The sequence below is a fragment of the Physeter macrocephalus genome, chromosome 11 (genome assembly GCF_002837175.3).
Source record: "Physeter macrocephalus isolate SW-GA chromosome 11, ASM283717v5, whole genome shotgun sequence".
Classification (NCBI taxonomy): domain Eukaryota; kingdom Metazoa; phylum Chordata; class Mammalia; order Artiodactyla; family Physeteridae; genus Physeter; species Physeter macrocephalus.
The window spans coordinates 172,345,353-172,365,310 of record NC_041224.1 but is presented as its reverse complement, the minus strand read 5'-3'; the positions used below and the strand labels follow the sequence as shown (position 1 = coordinate 172,365,310).

Sequence of the window (19,958 nt, the reverse complement as noted above, 5' to 3'; positions counted from 1 at the left end):
GCCCAGGGGAGTTAGAGTCCTGCTTGGTCCAGGAATTGTCTGAAGGCTAAGCCTACGGGTGGGACAGGTGGTCCCAGTGATGAGGGTCTGCAGGGCTGCGGGAGAGGGAGCCACGCAGTTCCCTTGATCTACAACAGAGACAGGTCCTAGGACCAGCGAGGATCCCCTCAAGTGCAGCCTCTGAACCCCAAGATTTAACCCAACCTACCCACGCCACCTCCATGCTGGCCACAAGTACAGGTTGGCATCCTTTTTTGCCCACACAATTTACGATCCCTCAGGTAAACAGCTGGCCAAGGCCCAGCAAAGGCCATCCAAGGCTCCTCCCTGGCAAGTCCCATCACTGCGGGTCTCGGGCTTGACGTGACCTGTCCCACGCCAGGCAGGACCCTGTCTTCCTGGAGGCAGGATCCCCAATAGCACTTATCCACACAGCTGGAAAAGTCAGGAGGCCCTGAGCAAGGCTGCCAGTCACCTCTTCTGCGGTTGGCAGAACTGGGAAAGAGGAACCAAGAACAACGCGTCTGTAACGGGGTCATTTCAGAGGAGGAGATGCTCGTTCAAAGAGGGCTTCAGCCAGAAGCTTCTCCCTGGATTTGGGGTGAACCCTGAAAGATACACCTTTCCCAAGTGAGACCCAGATGCAGCAGGGACTAACCCAGAGGGAACAGCGGAAGTAGGCCTCCTGGTAAGCAGGGAGCAGGTCCCACTCACCTGGAGGCCACTAGCTAGGGCCTGGTGGGCACAGACCAGCAGGCAACTGGGAACACACGGACGTCTGACTCAACAGTGCTTCTGAAAAATGTTCTTCTATATTTTTAAATTATTTTTCTATTTTAAGGGGCTAAGTGGTTGATGATGAAAGAAAAGGACTTCTAGTCAGGCACTATCTAAACAGAATCCCACACTCCATGGGGACCGGGGGAGATAAAATAACAATTCTAGCAACACTTCTCTTGAATGAGGCCTTGCCACATGCCGTCTGCTGTGCTAGGCTCACGGTGCAGTCCAGTCTTCACAGCAACCCCACGTGTGTATATGCGTGTATGTATGTGTGTGTGTGTGTGTGTGTGTGTACATGTTTTTTTTAAAGAATCATTTGAGAGTAAATTTTATACATCATGACCAGTTACCCTTAAATACTTCCATGTACATTTCCTAAGAATTTGGGATATTATTTTCTTAGTAAAGCTATTAACTTCAGGAAATCTAGCACTGGTACAATATTTTTCTCTAACGAACCATCCATATTCCAGTTTGGTCAATTGTCCCAATAATGTCCCTCATAGCACGTTTCCTCCAGTTAAGGACCTTGGCACTGCATTAAGTCATGGATAATGATTTGCTGGTCTTTCAGGGACCACCCCAAACCCTGTGAGGAGCTTCTTGCTGAAGACCTTTAAGAATTGTGTGGTGTGCTCCAAGGACAAAGAGCAAGATAAACCCAAAGGGCAAATATTGCCAGAACAAAGAGTTACAGGGGTCACTCTGTCACAGTGACCATTGCAAAGTATATCAACCAACAACTGACAGATAAATAAATGAACAGTTGTGATTGGAGATTTTAACATTCCCTATTGAGAGCCTGAAAGCTCAAGTAAATAAGGAATCCCCACAGATATGAAAGAGTTGAATAAAATAATACGCTTAAGCATTATGCAGATACATATATATGCATATCAAACAGGTAACGCCCAATATTTCATGAGAAAATATGGAATATTTACAAAAAGAGACCATATGTGATTGCAACAAAACCTCAATAAATTCCAAATGTTCAATATCATATACATGATATTTTTTATCATAATGAAATATAAATAAAAGTTAATAACAGAAGAGTAGCCTAAAATTCTAAATACACAAAATGACATATTATTAAACTATCCCTGGGTTAAAAGTGAAACCATAAGGGAAATTAAGAAATATTTAGAAAAAAATAACAATGAGAATATTTGTGGGACATAGTTAAGTCAGTTTTTAGATGAAAACTTTAAATATATTGATATGGATAGCAGAAATGTTAAAAAGTAAGAAAGCTAAGCATTTAACTCAAGAAAATAGAAAAAGAGCAAACAGAGGAAAATTCAGAGAATGTGAAAGGATGGTAAAAAATAAAAATAAAAGCAGAAATCAATGAAATATAGATTTTAAAAAACCAATAAGGATTAACAAAACTAAAATCTGATCCTCTGAAAAGATTAATTAGCTAGATAGACTAACAAGACTCATCAAGGAAAAAAAAAAAGAGAGAGGAAATACATAAATAAAACATAGAACCAACAAAAATTTAAAATAATTACTGATATGACAGAGATTTGAAAAATAGTAAATTCCTAGTTATAAATTCTATAATTGGCTTAAGGAATAAAAAACTTGAAAAGACCAGTAACTATTAATAAAACTGAAGTGCCCCCAAAACTCTTGACACAGCTGTGGGCCTCATGGGAACATCTCCCCTCATACCTGCAAGGTAGTAATGGCACCATCAACCCAGCAGAGGGCACGGGACCCTAGCTGGCCATTCACAATGCCCTATTCTTCTGCACACTGTATCAGTCCAAGGACGGGCAATCATGTCCTTTGTGGGGGCTGATATGAACACTGAAAAAAAGTGAGTCTCTCTCTTTCTGATATCAAATAACCAGTTAGACCCAAATAACCTGTAGCTGCAGTGGCCGCCTTTGTCTCCACCACAGAGACACTAAAGCAGGAAAGCAGAACTAAGAAAGAATTTTTTTTTTTAAAGAGACAGAGATTTGATGACCATCTTGGGACCTCTGGATCCAGCCAGGCCTGAAGCACCCCCCTCCACACTTCAGAACTCTCCTTCAGGAGATCCAATAAATGTACTTTTTGGCTTTAAAGCTGTTTGCAATCAAAAGAGAACTGATGAATAAAAATGTGGGGAAGAGGGGAGTGAAGGTGCTAGATTTCAGGGTTAAATGGTCTTGGATTCGAATCTCAAGAGCAGCTCACTTAAGCGTCATGTGCCTTAGTTTCCCCATCTAGAGAAGAGTGATGATAATAATAATAGTATCCATTTCATAGAGTCGTTGTGAAGACTAAATGAGATAATCCATGGGAAGCACTGGGCTGCTTTTATTCCATGTCTGTCTTTCCCATCAGACCATTGCCCCCCTTGAAGGCAGGACCTTGCTGGTCTCATTCCCAGCCCAAGCTCAGCACCTGGTTCTTCACAGCTGTCAGCACCATTGTGCTAATTAAGGGCACCTGTGGCTCCTGTGCCAGCTGCCTCTGGGCAACCACAAACACTGACGCAACTCCAGCCACATTTTGATATCAAAAAATAAAACCTCAGGGAACTGTATGCCGAAGAAGTTAATTCGCAGTATTGCTGTGTTTACCCAAATTTCCTGGAAAAGGCTCCCATTGGTTCATGACTGGGAGGAGGGGACCACCAAATGGTGAAGGCCACTGGCCCCCCTCTAACCATTAACCAGCAGGAAAGCTGGCAAACAAGATTTAGCAGCAGCCGCCCCACCGGCTTACTGTACACATGACAGGATCCAGGACAGCAGGACCAAGCCAGCAGTTGCAGCCTGAGCCCACTGCAGACCGTGAGTAACAGCTGAGGACTCTCCATCCCCCCCGCTCCTGCCCAGCCTCCAGAACGAAGCCATGACTGTGTCTTGCTCATTTAATTTTTTTTTTTTAATGGGGCATTGAGCGTTAGGGCAACCAGCAGTGGTAAGAGGCAACCCTGGGAGGGTTTTTCAGAGTCTGTGGGTTACCCACAGGGGTTTTTATTTCTCCTGGGCTCCTGCCTTGCAGGGACTGACACTGAACTAAGAGCCATTCCCAGCCATCGCATGATGCTCCTAAGGCCAGCCAAACAGCCATAATAGCCTCAGAGATGGAGTCTGAGAGCTGGGATGGATCAGCACAACACAACGCCTCTGCCAGGGACTCAGGCAGGAGAGAGCAGTGCCCGGCTGACACAGCACAGACTGTGCATCTTACAGAATCACACACACCTCCTCCCTCAGTGACCTGGGGCAAGGATCCTGCAGATAGAACGGAACTACCAGCATTACACCACATGGTATGAGGTTTAAATGCACAGGGCCTAGGACTGTACCTGGGACTATACCTGGCTTATGGGGGGCATTTGGAAAAACAGAACACAGTGGGTGTTTAATGCGTGTGTGACTTCAAAAATGAGGGACAAGGAGGACATACATGAAATGAAATTCATGGATAATACTGATACTCTGCATTTTTACGTTGCTGGGTACTTTTCAAAGAGTTGTTTCACTCTAGAGAAAGGCAGAACAGTATGGCACAGGTTCCAAAGTCAGACGGCAGGGCTTGGAATTTCAGCTTTTACTCCCTGGGCCTCAGTTTTTTCATCTGTACAATGGGCCCAGGATGACCCACGAAGTGAGGTCACTAAAGAAAGCACTGATAACAGCTGTGACTGATATTCACAAAAGTCTTATGAGGTGGGTAGAGTTTTAATTCCCATCTTGGAGGATTAGCACAGGAGGGGATGAGGCACAAAATCTCAGAGACAGCAGGTAGAGAAGGGAAGGGAAAAGAACTTCTACTGGGGGCAAGCCCATCTCATTCCAGGCTGTGAACTGCATGGGGTCCTTGCCCAAGAAGGGACCAAAGAGGTGGAGGTGTGGAGGTGGCTAGGGCTGAAGCAAAGATTTCACTACAGTCTGATGGGGGCAGTGACAGAGAGAAGCACACAGGAGGGCTTCCTGGAGGAGGTGACCCAGGACCTGCGTGCCAAAGGACAAGAGGCAGTGAGCCAGGCATGACAAGGAGGGGATGGGCCGACAGAGTGGAGCCACATGGCGCAGGACTGGAACAGGCCCATCTTTGTCCCCAGCTCTCAGGCCAGAGCCGGGCTCTGCAAACATTGGGGAATGGAATGACCTCCCTGGCCTGACCCGGTCAGAGGGATGAAAGTCTGATTATGTGCTGGGAGGACACCCCAAGACACCCAGTGTTGCTGTGACTGAGACTCACGAGGCCAGATTTGAGGCTGGGGGTGGTGCTGTCACCGGGGACGGGGCACAAGGACTCCCTGGGCCACGTCAGTGAGGATCAGCCCGGCCTGCAGGCAAATGGGAGTCACTGAAAGCTTTTCTGCAGGAGAATGGCCCAGCCGCTTGATTTTGGAAAGATGCCCTAGCTGCAGAGGAAAGAAAGGTTGGCAGGAGGTGAGCAGGAGGCAAGGAGAACAGGTGGGGGCGGGGAAGGGGCGACTGGGAGAGATGCCAAGCCCCGAACTTGGGCTGTGTCCTGAGACTGAAGAAGTGAAGACACACCCCAGAAATTTAGAAGGTAAATGGGCCAGGCCTGGGGCGGGTATTATCATCAACTCTATTTTATGCCAAGGAAACAAGTTTTAAACAGTGCACCCATGTCACCTAGGTCATAAATAGCAATGCTGAGATCCTCATTCGACTTGGTCTGCCACAAAGCCCAGGAAAAAGGAGAACTGTCCGTAAAGCCAGGCGGCTGGGGAGGGAGGGGCAGGGCGTCAGGGCTGTTATCGAAGCCAAGAAGCAAGGAATTTGCTTGTTTTTCTACCACGTGGAGGGAGACAGGCGGGGAGGGTTGGAGGAGGGCTGAGGGAGGTCAGGGGTGTGTTTGCACCCTGCTCTCGTGAGGTTCTGGGTTTGGAGCAGGCCAGGGAAAAGGCCTCGGGGGTGCTCCAGAGCAGACCAGGGCTTCCCACGTGCAATGTGCTCGCATTCTCCTGGGACTGGTTTTACTGCGGGTTCCCAGCCCCCTCTCAGCATGGCTAGTCCTGTAGGTGGGGTGGTGCAGGGGAACCAGCTTCTCCTATAACCATCCCTTCTTTATGGGGATGCAGGGGGTTCCATAAAGCTCAGAGCTTGGGACCACTGGCCTTGCAGACAGAGTGTCCACTTACTGATTCTGAGCCTGGCTGCATTTTTTGAATTGCTCTTATCAAACACTTTTCATGGCTTATAATTAATTTTGTATTGTGGTAAGATATACAAAGATTGAGCATTTCAACCAGGTTTAAGTGTACAGTTCTCTGGTATTAAGTACATTCACGGTGTTGTGAAACCATCACCACTATTCATCTCCAGGACTTTTTCATCATCCCAAACTGAAACTCTACCCATTAAACCCTAACTCCCCATTTCCCCCTCCCCCCAGACTCTGTTAACCACTATTCTACTTTCTGTTTCTATGAATTTGACTGCTCTAGGGCTCTCATGTGAGTGGAATCACACAATATTTGTCTTTTGTGACTGGCTTATTTCACTTAGCATAATGTCTTCAATGTTCATTCATCCATGCTGTAGCATGTATCAGAATTTCATTTTTTTGAAGGCTGAATAGTATTCAACCGCAGGCATAACCCACCGTGAAATACAGAAGAAAATACGTACTGATCTCTGCCCCTGGTTCCTGGTGCAGAGCTCCTAAAACCCTTGTCATTTCCTAAGTGATAAGAACATTAGAAGCATCTTTTTTTCTAATATTTTTTTTCTAATATTTGGTCTTTGACCCTGCTTCCTGAGGCAGAGCTCCAAAATCCCTTGGAATTTCCTGGGTGACTGCAGTGTCCTCTGCTCTAATGAGGCAACTCTGGGTGAGCTCCTGGCTGACTTCAGGATTGGGGGGGTGTCACCAGAAAGACCAAGTCATGATTGGAACTTATTTTCTCCCATTCTGTGGGTTTTCTTTTCGTTTTGTTGATGATTTCCTGCGCTATGGAAAAGGTTTCAAGTTTAATTAGGTCCTACTTGTTTATTTTTCTTTTTATTTTCATAGTCTAGGAGGTGGATCAAAAAAGATCTTGCTGCAATTTATGTCAGAGAGGGTTCTGCCCATGTTTTCCTCTAAGAGTTTTATAGTATCCACCCTTACATTTAGGTCTTTAATCCATTTTGAGTTTATTTTTGTATGTTGTTAGAGAGTGTTCTAATTTCATTCTTTTACATGTAGCTGTACAGTTTCCCCAGCACCACTTATTGAAGAGACTGTCTTTTCTCCGTTGTATATTCTTGCCTCCTTTGTCATAGATTAGTTGACCATAGGTGCATGGGTTTACCTCTGGGTTTTCTATCCTGTTCCACTTATCTTTTTTTTTTTTCTATTTTTGTGCCAGTACCATACTGTTTTGATGACCGTAGCTTTGTAGTATAGTCTGAAGTCAGGGAGTGTGTACCTCCCACTCCCCCACCCCTATATTTCCTCTTTCCCCTTCCCACTGGTAACCACTAGTTTGTTCTCTGTGAGTCAGCTTTTTTATTATATTCACTAATTTGTTATATTTTTTAGATTCTACATATAAGTGGTATCATACAGTATTTGTCTTTCTCTGACTTATTTCACTTAGCATAATGCCCTCCAAGTTTACAGGATGGATTTTTCTATTTCTGCAAAATACATCATGGGATTTTGATAAGAATTGCATTGAACCTATAGATTTCTTTGGGTAGTTTTGACATCTTACATATTACGTCCTCCAATCCACGAACACAGGATGTCTTTCTATTTACTTATATCTTCTTTAATTTCTTTCAGCAACGTTTTGCAGTTCTTAGTGTACAAGTCTTTAACCTCCTTGGTTAACTCAACTCTTAGGTATTTTATTCTTTTTAATTTTATTATAAATGGAATTGTTTCCTTAATTTCTTTTTCAGATTGCTCATTGTTAGTATATGGAAACAGAACTGATTTTTGTGTGTTGATTTTGTATCCCACTTATTTGTTGAATTTATTGGTTCTCGTAAGTTTTTTGTTGTCTGTAGGGTTTTCTATGTATAAGATCGTGTTGCCTGTGAACAGATGTGATTTTACTTCTTCCTTTCCAATTTGGATGCATTTTATTTCTTTGGCTTGCCTAATTTCTCTGGCTAGAATTTCCAATACTGTGTTAAATAGAAGAGGCAAAAGCAGGCATCCTGTCTTGTTCTGAATCTGAGATGAAAAGCTTTCAGTCTTTCACCATTGAGTAGGATGTTAGCTGTGGGCTTTTCATGTATGGCTTTTATTATGCTGAAGTAGTTTCCTTCTACTCCCAGTTTGTTGAGTGTTTTTAACATGAAAGGGGATGTTGAATTTTGTCAAATGCTTTTACTGCATCAATTGAGATGATCATTTGATTATTTTCCTTCATTCTTTTAATGTGGTATTTACATCAATCAATTTCTGTATGTAGAACCATCCTTGAATTCCAGGAATAAATCCCACTTGGTCATAGTGTAAAATCCTTTTAGTACACTGCTGAATTCTATTTGCTAGCATTTTGTTGAGGATTTTTGCATCAATGTTCATAAGCAATATTTGTCTGTAGTTTTCTTTTCTTATGGTGTCTTTGGCTTTGGTATCAGGGCAAAGAAATGAGTTAGGAAGTGTTCCCTCCTCTTTAATTTTTTTGAAGGAGTTTGAGGAGAATTTGTGTGAATTCTTCTTTAAATGTTTGGTAGAATTCAAAACTGAAGCCATGTGATCCTGGACTTTTCTTTTTGGGGAGGTTTTCAATTACTGATTCAATTTCCTTACTACTTATAGGTCTATTCAGATATTCTATTTCTTTGAGGTTTAATTTTGGTATGTTTTGTGTTTCTATAAATTTTCCATTTCATCTAGGTTATCCAATTTGTTGGTGTGTCATTTTCAATTTTTCATAGTATTCTCAGAATTTTTTAAAATTTCTCTAGAATAGGTAGTAATGCCCCTACTTTCATTTCTGATTTTAGTTATTTGAGACTTCTCTTTTTCTTACTCAGTCTAGCTAAAGACTTGTCAATTTTGTTAATCTCTTTGAAGATGACATTATATTATATTATAACTATATCATGTTATATTATTATGTTATGTTACCTTACTATATAATACTATATTGATTAGATATATTATATTTTGGTTTCATTGATTTTCTCTCCTTTTTCTATTCTCTATTTATTTGTCTGGGCTTTAATCTTTATTGTTTTCTTTCTTCTGCTAGCTGCACTCTCCTTTGGTGTCTCTTTACATGGAATATCTTTTTCCATCCTTTCATTGTCATATCTGTGCCTTTGGATCTAAAATGAGTCTTCTGTAGTGTGCGTATAGTTGTTTCTTTTTTTAGCCCATTCTGTCAATCTCTGTCTTTTGATTGGAGAATTGTATCCATTTACATTAAAGTAATTACTCATATGGAGGGACTACTCTATCATTTTCCTATTTGTTTTCTGTATGCCTTATAGTTTTTTTGTCCTTTATTTCCTGCATTACTGTCTTCTTTTGTGTTTAGTTGATTTTTTGTAGTGAAACATTTTAATTCCCTCTCACTTCCTTTCGTGCATACTCTATAACTATTTCCTTTCTGGTTATCATGGAAATTACATTTAACATCCTAAAGTTATAACACTCTCACTTGAATTTATGCCAGATAAACTTCAGTAGCCTACAAAAATCGCTCCTATACAGCTCCATTCCCACATCCTTTCAGTTAAGTCACAAATTACATCTGTATTCATTGTGGGTCCCAAAACATATATGAATAATTACTTTTTATGCATTAGTCTTTTAAATCACATAGAAAATAAAAAGTGGAATTACAAACCAAAATCATAATAATACTAGCTTTGATACTTGTTCATATATTTACCTTTAGCAGAGATCTTTATTTCTTCTTACAGATTCTATTTACTTTCTGGTGTTCTTTCATTTTAACCAGAAGTACTGCCTTTAGCGTTTCTCGTAGGAGAGGTCTAGTGGTAATGAACTCACTCAGCTTTCGTTTATCCAGGAATGTCTTAATTTCTCCCTCACTTTTGAAGGACAGTTTTGCCTGATATAGTATTCTTGGTGGATAGTATTTTTCTTTCAGTACTTTGAATATATCAACTGGGTGGATATTTAACCTTTCTGAGCTTCCACTTCTGCCTACCTGAAATCAAAATAATCATATATACTTTATTGTTGGTGAGGCAAAATTTTGGAAACTTGGTAGGCATTTGATAAATCATAGCAGGTGTAATTCATACTTTCAGATGAGGAAATTGAGGCCCAGAGTCCTGACTTGCCCCAGGTCACACAGCCAATGTGGAAGAAGAAATTGGGGCTTGAGGGGGGTCTTCAGTGGGGTCTTCTGCTTACCACTCACCATGCCCCACTGCCTCAGAGGCCCCACGTCATCTAATGAGCATTTCTGATTTTCCAGGGCCTGGCCATCCTGAACAATGCTGTTCACCCTGTACATCTGTCTCCTCTGGCTGTCTACCAGTGGGCTCTGGACCATCCAGGCTAAGGACCCTGACACTGACATAAGCATGAGGAACCCTCACCGGCACTTGGCTCCAAACAACGTTGACTTTGCCTTTACCCTGTATAAGCACTTAGTGGCCTCAGCTCCGGGCAAGAATGTCTTCATCTCCCCTGTGAGCATCTCCACGGCCTTGGCTATGCTGTCCCTGGGCGCCAGAGGCTACACACGGGAGCAGCTTCTCCAAGGCCTGGGCTTCAACCTCACTGAGATGTCCGAAGCCGAGATCCACCAGGGCTTCCGGCATCTCCACCACCTCCTCAGGGAGTCAAACAACACCTTAGAAATGACCATGGGCAACGCCATGTTCCTTGACCACAGCCTGGAACTTCTGGAGTCATTCTCAGCAGACACCAAGCACTACTATGAGTTGGAGGCCTTGACTGCAGATTTCCAGGACTGGGCAGGAGCCAGCAGACAAATCAACGAGTATATCAAAAATAAGACGCAAGGGAAAATTGTGGACTTGTTCTCGGAGCACGATAGCTCAGCCATGCTCATCCTGGTCAACTACATCTTCTTTAAAGGTACCCCTCACCCATCCCATTCTGACAAGGCCCCATCTACTCTTGCCAAGGATAGTAAAAGTCATCAAAACTAAAGGTGTACTCTTGATACTGTTAGAAAGGTGAAATTATATCATCCTTACCAAGGATCAAAACGACACCCAGTAGAGCAACTTGCCCGAGCCCTTGCAGGTTGTTTCAAGGCCCAAACATGTAACCATGAACAGTCTGGCTGCCTAGTGATCTACATATATTGGCCAAGTTCTGGCTGTGAGTCAGGCACTTGGTCAGAGGCTGGAAATGGAGCCTAGAACCAGACAGACACAGCCGCCACCCTCAGGAACTTCCAGACGGCCCCTAAGCCTTCCTGCACGCACTTCCCGAGCCAGCTCCAGCCAAGACCCCTCTCAGCCAAACCACAGCCCCACCTCACCAGTTCGGAGCAAAGTTTTCCAAAATGCCTGTCCATAAAAATCACCACGGAGACCTGTTAAAATTACAGATTCCAGAGCCCACACCAGATCTACTAGAGCAAAACTGATGCAAGAACATCCTAGAATGTGTGTTTTTAACAAGGCCCCCTTCCCCAATCGTTTTGACGAGCAGGTAATTTGGGGATATATTATCCTCGAGAATGAAATCTACAGTCCTTAGTCTACAGCAGTGGTCCTCAACCCAGGGTGATTCCCACCCCCATCCACCCTCAGGGACATTTGGCAATGTCTAGAGACATTGTGAGTTGTAACAACTGGGGGTGGGGTGGGGTGTGCCAACTGGCGTCTTGTGGGTAGAGGCCAAGGAGAATGCTCAACATCCTACAATGCACAGAACAGCCCCCGCCACAGTGATATCTGCCTCCAAATGCCTAGAGTCCCAAGGTTGAGAAATCATCTGCTTCTTCCGCCTTGTCCAGACTCAGGTCTCAACATTTTCCCCTATACAAGTTCCCAATACACAGCAGACACAGACACAGACACACACACACACAATAACCAATCACACCAAGTTCCTTTCATGTCTTTGAGCATGACTATCCTCATGGAAGTCTGTATTAGTTCCCTGTTGCCACTGTAACAAATTGTCACAAACGTGGTGGCTTAAAACAGCACCAATTTATTACCTTACAGTTCTGGAGGTCAGAAGTCCAAAATGGGTCACTCTGGGTTAAAGTCAAGGTGATGCCAGGTGTGTTCCTTCTGGAGGCTCTAGGGGAGGATCTGTTGCCTGCCTTTTCCAGCCTGTAGAAGCTACCTGCATTCCTTGGCTTGAGGCCCCCTTCCCTCTTCAGAGCTAGTAATCGCATTGCTCTGACCTCTACTTCCATCACGTCTCCTTTCTGACTCTGACCCTCCTGCCATCCTCTTCTACTTTTAAGGATGCTTGTGATTACAGTGGGCCCACCTGGATAATCCAGAAAATTCTCCTCAACTCAAAGTCAGTTGATTAGCAGCCTTAATTTCCTCCTGCCATGTAACATAACATATTCACAGGTTGCAAGGATTAGGACATCCTTGGGGCAGGGGGGCATTCTGCCTGACACAAGGCCCATGCCCATTCTGTCCCCTGAGCCCTCCCTCAACTTGTCTGCCTAAAACTTCTACCCACCCTTCAAATCTTGGCTCAAAAGTCACCACCTCCGTGAAGCCTCCCCTGATTCTCTCCAGCAAATCTTTGTCTCTCCTACGCATCCTCTGCAGTTTGCCCATACCCAATTTTAATAAGCATCTTGTTAGAACGTGTAAACCTTGACCCAAGTGGTTCAGTTTCAATTAAGTAGTCATATACAAAGAAGTGCAGGTAAAACAGCCAAAAAAAAAAAAAGTATAATATTTAATGTGTCTCTCAACAACATAAAGATTATCCCATATGCCCATTTCTCTCCTCCCCAGCTCTCACTCAGGGCCCCCCATTAGCCAACTGAACCCCTTCCCTCCCCCAGATCTTAATTACCTGGACAGACTTAGCATCTTGGTGAGCCATCCTCCTGCCTCTTGGTCTTTCTCTGTCTATTCTCCAGCACAAGTCTGGGAACCCACCTAGCAAAGGCCTCCCTTCTTGGATGGTAGTGAGGGTGAGAGACCGACCAGCAAAGGCAGCATTTTCTTTTTTCTCCTGCTTTATTGTGATATAAATGACTTATCATGTAAGCTTAAGGTATACAATGGGATGATTTTATATATATATATATATATATATATATATATATATATATGGTGAGATGATTACCCAGATAAGGTTAGTTAACACGTCCATCACCTCACAGTTACCTTTATGTGTTGGGGCCAGGGGGTGAGGATTTTTAATATCTGCTCTCTTAGCAACTTTTAGGTATATGATACAGTATTATTAACTGTAGTACCATGCTGTGCATTAGATTCCCCAGAGCTTATTCATCTTATAACTGGAAGTTTGTACCTTTGACCACCTTTACCCATTTCTCTGAGCCTCCTACCCCATCATTCTTTTCTCTGTTTCTATAAATTCTGTATTTTTAGATTCCATATATAGGTGAGGGCATACAGTATTTGTCTTTCTCTATCTGCCTTTTTTCACGTAGCATAATGCCCTCAAGGTTCATCCATGTTGCTGCAAATGGCAGGATTCTCTTCTTTTTATGGCTGAGTAATATTCCATTTGGTGTGTGTGTGTGTGTGTGTGTGTGTGTATGTATACACACACTTTTCTTTATCCATTCATCTATTGATGGACACTTGATTGTTTCCACATCTTGGCTATTGTGAAAAATGCTGCAATGACCATGGGAGTGCAGATATCTCTTCAGTATAGTGGGTTCATTTCCTTCTGATATATACCTAGAAGTGGAATTGCTGGAGCATATGGTAGTTCTATTTTTAATTTTTTGAGGAACCTCCATACTGTTCTCCATAATGGCTGCACCAATTTACATTCCCACCAACAGTGCACAAGGGTGCCCTTTTCTTCACATCCTTGCTGGCACTTGTTTTCTCTTTTCTTTTTGATAATAGCCATTCTGATAGGTGTGAAGTGCTATTGTGGTTTTAATTCGCATTTCCTTAATGATTCGTGATTTTGAGCACCTTTTCTTGTACTTGTTGGCCGTTTGTACATCTTCTTTGGAAAAAAAAAATCTATTCAAGTCCTCTGCCCATTTTTTAATTTGATTATTTGGGGCTTTTTTTTTTTTTTGCTATTGAGGTTGTATGAGTTCCTTATATATTTTTGGATATTACCCCCTTATCAAATGTATGTTTCGCAAATATTTTCTTCCATTCCATAGGTTGCCTTTTTACTTTATTGATGGTATCCTTTGCTGTGCAGAAGCTTTTTAGTTTGATGTGATCCCACTTGTTTATTTTTCCCTCTGTTGCTTATGCCTTTGGTGTCATATTAAAAAAAAAATCATAGCTAAGATTAATATCAAAGAGTTCCTTTTTCCCTACATTTTCTTCTAGGAGTTTTATGGTTTCAGGTCTTATGTTTAAGTCTTTAACATATTTCAAGTTAGTTTTTGTGAATGATGTAAGATAGGGGTCCAGTTTCATTCTTTTGCATGTGAATATCCAGTTTTCTCAGCACCATTTATTGAAGAGATTATCTTTTCCCCACTCAGTATCCTTGGTTCCCCTGTCATATCTTAGTTGACTATATATGGGAGGGGTTATATCTAGGCTTTCAATTCTGTTCCATTGGTCTATGTGTCTGTCCTTATGCCTGTACCATACTGTTTGATTATTATAGCTTTATAATACAGTTTGAAATCAGGAGGTGTGATGCCTCCAGCTATGTTCTTTCTCAAGATGGCTTTGGCTATTTAAGATCTTCTGTGGTCCCACACAAAAGGCAGTATTCTTTACACCTGACCCTGAGGGGCCAAGGAGTCAGGGAATGTTTGCCCAGAAATGTTTCTGGATGCTCCCATGAATTCTCCAGGCCATCTCTCCCACTAGACTATTCACTCTTGTGCATGGCATCCTCATCTCTTTGGGAGGTCCAGTGCATTTGCATAGTGCTTGGCACATGGAAGTAACTCCAAAGTGGTTGCATAGAGGTTCTGGTAACACACCCTGGGGAGAAGAGCACAGAAAACCCAGAGAGAGAGAGGGCCCTCCTGAGCCTGCGAGGAGCCTAAGCGGGGGCTGGCAGGACAGGGGCTGGCAGGGTGTCATTTGGCGCACGGCTTTGCTCTCACCATTTCTAAGCATTCTCATGACCACCGTGGGGCTGAGTTGATGGGAAACAGTAGTTCCTGGTAATAAAATCAGAGAGGATTTGAAGATTTGAATGCAGGAACAGACATTGACGGGAGTGTGGGCTGCCTGTTTGTACACAGATTTTCTGTGATCAGGCAAAGCTAATTAACAAGCCCTGTTTAAGCTGAGAGATCCTCTGAAATGTTTCCAGCATGCCAGGATAATAAATAGAAATGAAGAATGGTGTGGCTCTCATCACTAAATTGAGGACATGTACAGTGTCCCTGGCATGTTCCTTACTTAGTGGACTCTCTTGACAGCTCTTTTTTGGGAGAACATTAGAAATATTGTTAAAAGATTTTCCAGGGACTCATCCTTGCTCTCTCCAATTTCCCTTCATAAATTCTTAGGTTTCTCTACCATAAGTTTTCCTAACTCAAGAATTTTCAACAAAAAGAATCCCTTGAGGTAGAGGTTAGATCCCATTCTGTATTTGGTTTTCTGCCAAACTGGATATACGTTATACTTGCTTCTAGAAAAGAAATATTCAGTAAAAAGCACACAGCAAACTTCTAAGGATGAAAAACCTAGCACTGAAAAATATTTTATCTACATTTTTTTGGTTGTGAGTTGGATAAGTTAGTCACAAAGCACTCCCCGCTTCAATTCTGAGGACCCCAGACTTCCTTTAGTAGATGGTTTGAGAACCCGCAAATTATCTCACTGGCTGTGAGACAGCCTCAGTCATTAGGGATGGACCAGGCACAGACCCTGGGTCTCCAGGCTCCACATCCATTGCTCTTTTCCCTACATCCTCCAGCCACTACCCATGGTCACCCTTAGTCACCCTCCCAGGGGGTGGAGGCTGGCTCAGAACCAAAGAGTTCTGGCTCTGTGGTCCAGAGATCACACAGGCAGAGTGATAGAGAAATGTCTGCCTGTGGCTATGCTCTGGCCACTTTCAGGCAGCCTCAGTTGGGAAACAGTGACCTCACAAGGGCTTCCGGGCTGGAGGTCAAGGGCAGCCAGGACACTCGGGACCTGCTGGACTCAGGGTCCTCAGTCATCTCCAGACCTGAGGAGACTTAACCTAGAGCAGATGAGGTCCTGGTGAAACTCAATCCATGTCTAAATATCCAAAGATCTATCACCTATAAGAGGACTCCGGAATAAACTCAAGGGCCAAAGAGGCTCAGTCGGCAGGCATTACAATCAGGCAGGCTTTGGCTTCACCTAAGGAGCAGTTTCCTTCCCTTCAGCATTGACCAGTAGTGGAAAGTCCCATCTGTTAGGTAGTGAGTTCCCCATCACAAGGGGAACAAACGTTGCATAATGACATCATGGAACGTGGTGGAGTGGAGTCGAGTCTAGCTGTGGTGGGAGTCTGTAACCTTGAAGGACTCATCTCGCCCTGATTCTGCCTCTGGGAAATGTACTGTGGCCCTCAGGGCCACTCGGGAGGCAAGGAGCCTCCTGCAAGAAAGTGGGTACATTTGACTGGGCGGCCAAACTGCCAGCTGGGCTTCTGTCGCCACACATCAGGGGGTGGGGATGGAATGGATGGTCGGTTCCCCAGCACCACCTCCAGAGCCCTCCAGTCCAGAAGCCACTCCAGGGCAGGGGCAACAAGGCCAAGTCTGCTTTACTGAATCCTACTCCCAAATCCTAGGGCCAGCATTCTCTGTTCTCTCCCTCTTTCCATTTTTAGAAGTCAGTCTCAGACATCCTGCTAACCCTCAAGCCATCCCAAAGGGTAGAGGACGGAACAGGCTTTAAACCTCTGGGAATTTCATATCTTAGCAAATTCCAGCAGCTCTGGTGGGGAATTTCCAGGTTGAGGGAGGCCACTGTGTAACTTGCTTGGCGGTCACCCCTGGCCCTCTGCTGCCACCCAAGTTGCGTTTTCCTCCTGCTGTCACAGGTCTGTCTCCTCCCCTCCCCCTCCCCCCTCTTCCCAGGCACGTGGGCACACTCCTTCAACCCGGAAAGCACCAGGGAAGATAACTTCTACGTGAATGAGACGACCACGGTGAAGGTGCCCATGATGTTCCAGTCGAGCACCATCAAGTACCTGAACGACTCGGTGCTCCCCTGCCAGCTGGTCCAGCTGGACTACACAGGCAACGAGACCGTCTTCTTTGTCCTCCCGGTCAAGGGGAAGATGGACACGGTCATTGCCATGCTGAGCCGGGACACCGTTCAGAGGTGGTCCAAGTCCCTGACCAACAGGTAAGCCCTCCAGCCAGCTGCGTTGGACGTGTTCCCAGAAAGTGGGGCAAGTGGAAAAGGGGTGCACCTGGCCGACCTTCCTCCCCCAGACTCACCTTCCAGGGCTCATTATTTTCCTGTCTGCTGGGTTCTCTGATCTAGAGGTCACACTTATTTATCTTTCTGTCGATTAACACTGAGCTATTGATACTCTGGGGCATTCCGCAAAGTGAGGTCCTCCTTCCCCAGCAGGTAGATAGCCACCCTCTGTAGTATCACATCTTTCATCTTTTCCTCAAACTGAATTCACCCATCACCCAGCCCGCACTGATCCATTTTATTATATTGCTTTTGCCTGAGACCAAGCACCGCTAAAGATTCCTGGGAGACCACAGAAAGATATGATGAAAATGACCACTGTAATGACCCTGGAACCAACGCAAAGCCTACAAATGGTTAAGTCACTCAGGGAATCTAATGTTTCTTCCATCAATCAATCAGTAAATAAGTAAGAAAGTAAGGACATAAGTACGTAAGAAACTCATTTTCCCAGGAACCTCTGAGCTAGAGGGAAATCAAATGAGAATCAAGCTTGTGTCCAGCTCTGATCCTCACATTAGAGGAGGGAGCAGATGTTCTTGAGAAGATGGTCCTCACTCTCGGGAGATTAGAGTTCTGTCTGTGAAGGAGCCAACCAACACGGGAGCTGGCTGGCAGGGTGTGGACTCAAAGGGAAGAGGGCTGTAGGGGAAAGAGCCAGCACTTGGATCTAGAGTCGCTCAGGAAGCCTCGTGGGCCAGGCACCATGTCATTCATTCATTCATTCAATATATATATGGAAGCAATTGCTATGTACCATGTACTAGGCTAAGCAGAAGGGATGCACTCTAGAGCAGAAAACGGATTCTGGTGGAATTAATAGTGGTACAATGTCATAAGCTCTGTCAGAGCAAGACAGGGAAGGAGATGCTTAATGTGTACAATTTGAGGGAGGGTGGGACACCGGACTCTAACCCAGGATAATGGAGAAGGGGCTGCAGAGCAGATTGCTTTCACTTTGCACCGTGCCTTAAGCCTGAGTAGAAGTTCAGTCAGTGGCAACCTCCCCGAGAGTATGCATGGAAGAGGAAATGGCACCAGTCCAGTCAGGGAGGCCATTTGCCAGCTTTTCAGGTCAACCGTCCCACTCCACCTCACTCCCACCCCTCGAAGGGACCCTGTAATTCAGATACAGTGCCACCAGGTAGCGACAATGCGCCGTGATTCAAATTCTGAACCCTAGTGTGCTGAAAATAAGGCAAAGGATACCCCTTCTCTTTACTCCAAAAATAATCTCTTCACTAAAATACTTAAACAACATTAAGTCAGTAACACGTACCATTTTCTTCTAGATTTTTTTAAAAAACATTCAAAGTAAAACGTTGCACCTTTAGACATCATGAGTTCTCTCCTTCATCCCAACGCTGTGGCCTACGGCTCCTCACCTGCACGCTTGCGCGGCCCCTTCTCCGTCCTCACGGCCCCCAGCACCACCACGCCCTTCCCCACCAGGTCTCCGGTGCATCGCAGCTCAGCATCCTTCAGGGCCCAGATGACACCGCACCTCTCCCGGCAGCCTCTGGGTCCCACGGGGCGCTCTCGCGAGAGCCTCCCTCTCAGTCCCCTTGTTCCGCCGTCACCTCGCTGCTGCCCGCGCAGGTCGTGGGGCAGCTCTCCGAGTTGGGGCGATGGGGCTCCAAGTTAACTAGTCCTGGTTTCTTCACGGCCCTGCTGCTTCCCAGCGGTGTGACTTTGGGGAAATTCCTCAGCTTTTTTTGAGTTTCAGTCTCTCAATCTGGAAGTTAAAGATGTTGACTCCAGTTTGTAAGGCTGTGTGTGCCTGCGCGGATTAGACGAGATGAAGGTCAGGAAGGTCAGCCGAATGCTGGGTATGGGTCGGCCTCCCTTACCTTCTGTTGCCATTTCCCATCTAGAGAAGTCACACGTCCCACTGGCCTTGGATTCCTCCTCACTTCTCCCGGGTTGCCAGCCTCCAGACCTCCCCAGAGCAGCTCGTGCTCAAGTGCAGAGGTCTCATGCCTTCCCTCCACCCTCCGGAGAGCCGGTGCCCTATCACTGACTTCAGGGTTCAGGCATCTTCTCTCTCCCTTTTTGTGTAGATGAGGACTAGCACAGAGAGGGACAGGACTTGGCTAAAGCCACACAGCATTAGTGGCATGGCTGGGGCCAGGACCCCTGCTCCCAGCCGCATGTTCCCTCCACTCCTCCACTTCTGCCAGGGGGTGCTTGGGGGACCAGAGGACTTCTTGTTTTTTTCTTTTTTTTAATTGAAGTATAATTAATTTACAATACTGTGTTAGCTTCAGGTGTACAGCAAAGTGATTCTGTTATATATATATCCTTTTTTTCATTCCTTTCCATTATAGGTTATTACGAGATAATGAATGCAGTTCCCTGTGCTTGTTCCCCATAAATCCTTGTTGTTTATCTGTTTTATATATGGTAGTGTGTCTCTGTTAATCCCATACTCCTACTTTATCCCTCCCGCCTCTTCCCTTTGGTAGCTATGTTTGTTTTCTATGTCTGTGTGTCTCTTTCTGTCTTGTAAATGAGTTCATTTGTATTATTTTTTAGATTCCATATACAACTGATATCATATAACATTTGTCTTTCACTGTCTGACACTGCACTTACTATGATATTCTCTAGGTCCAAGCATATTGCTGCAAATGGCATTATTTCATTCTTTTTTATGGCTGAGTAATATTCCATTGTGTGTGTGTGTGTGTGTGTGTGTGT

The 19,958-nt window shown here is 44.5% G+C and overlaps 1 protein-coding gene across 1 annotated transcript in view; it reads left to right on the top strand.

Moving 5' to 3' along the window:
* The first annotated feature begins 3,453 nt into the window (after positions 1 to 3,453).
* LOC102976945 (corticosteroid-binding globulin) overlaps positions 3,454 to 19,958 on the top strand; it is a 19,481-nt gene continuing 2,976 nt past the window's right edge. Inside the window, exons 1-3 of the mRNA XM_007122841.3 lie at positions 3,454 to 3,581; positions 10,172 to 10,800; positions 16,910 to 17,180. Of these exons, the coding sequence (XP_007122903.1) occupies positions 10,191 to 10,800; positions 16,910 to 17,180 (881 nt within the window). The 5' untranslated portion in view covers positions 3,454 to 3,581; positions 10,172 to 10,190. The remainder of the gene's footprint in view (positions 3,582 to 10,171; positions 10,801 to 16,909; positions 17,181 to 19,958) is intronic.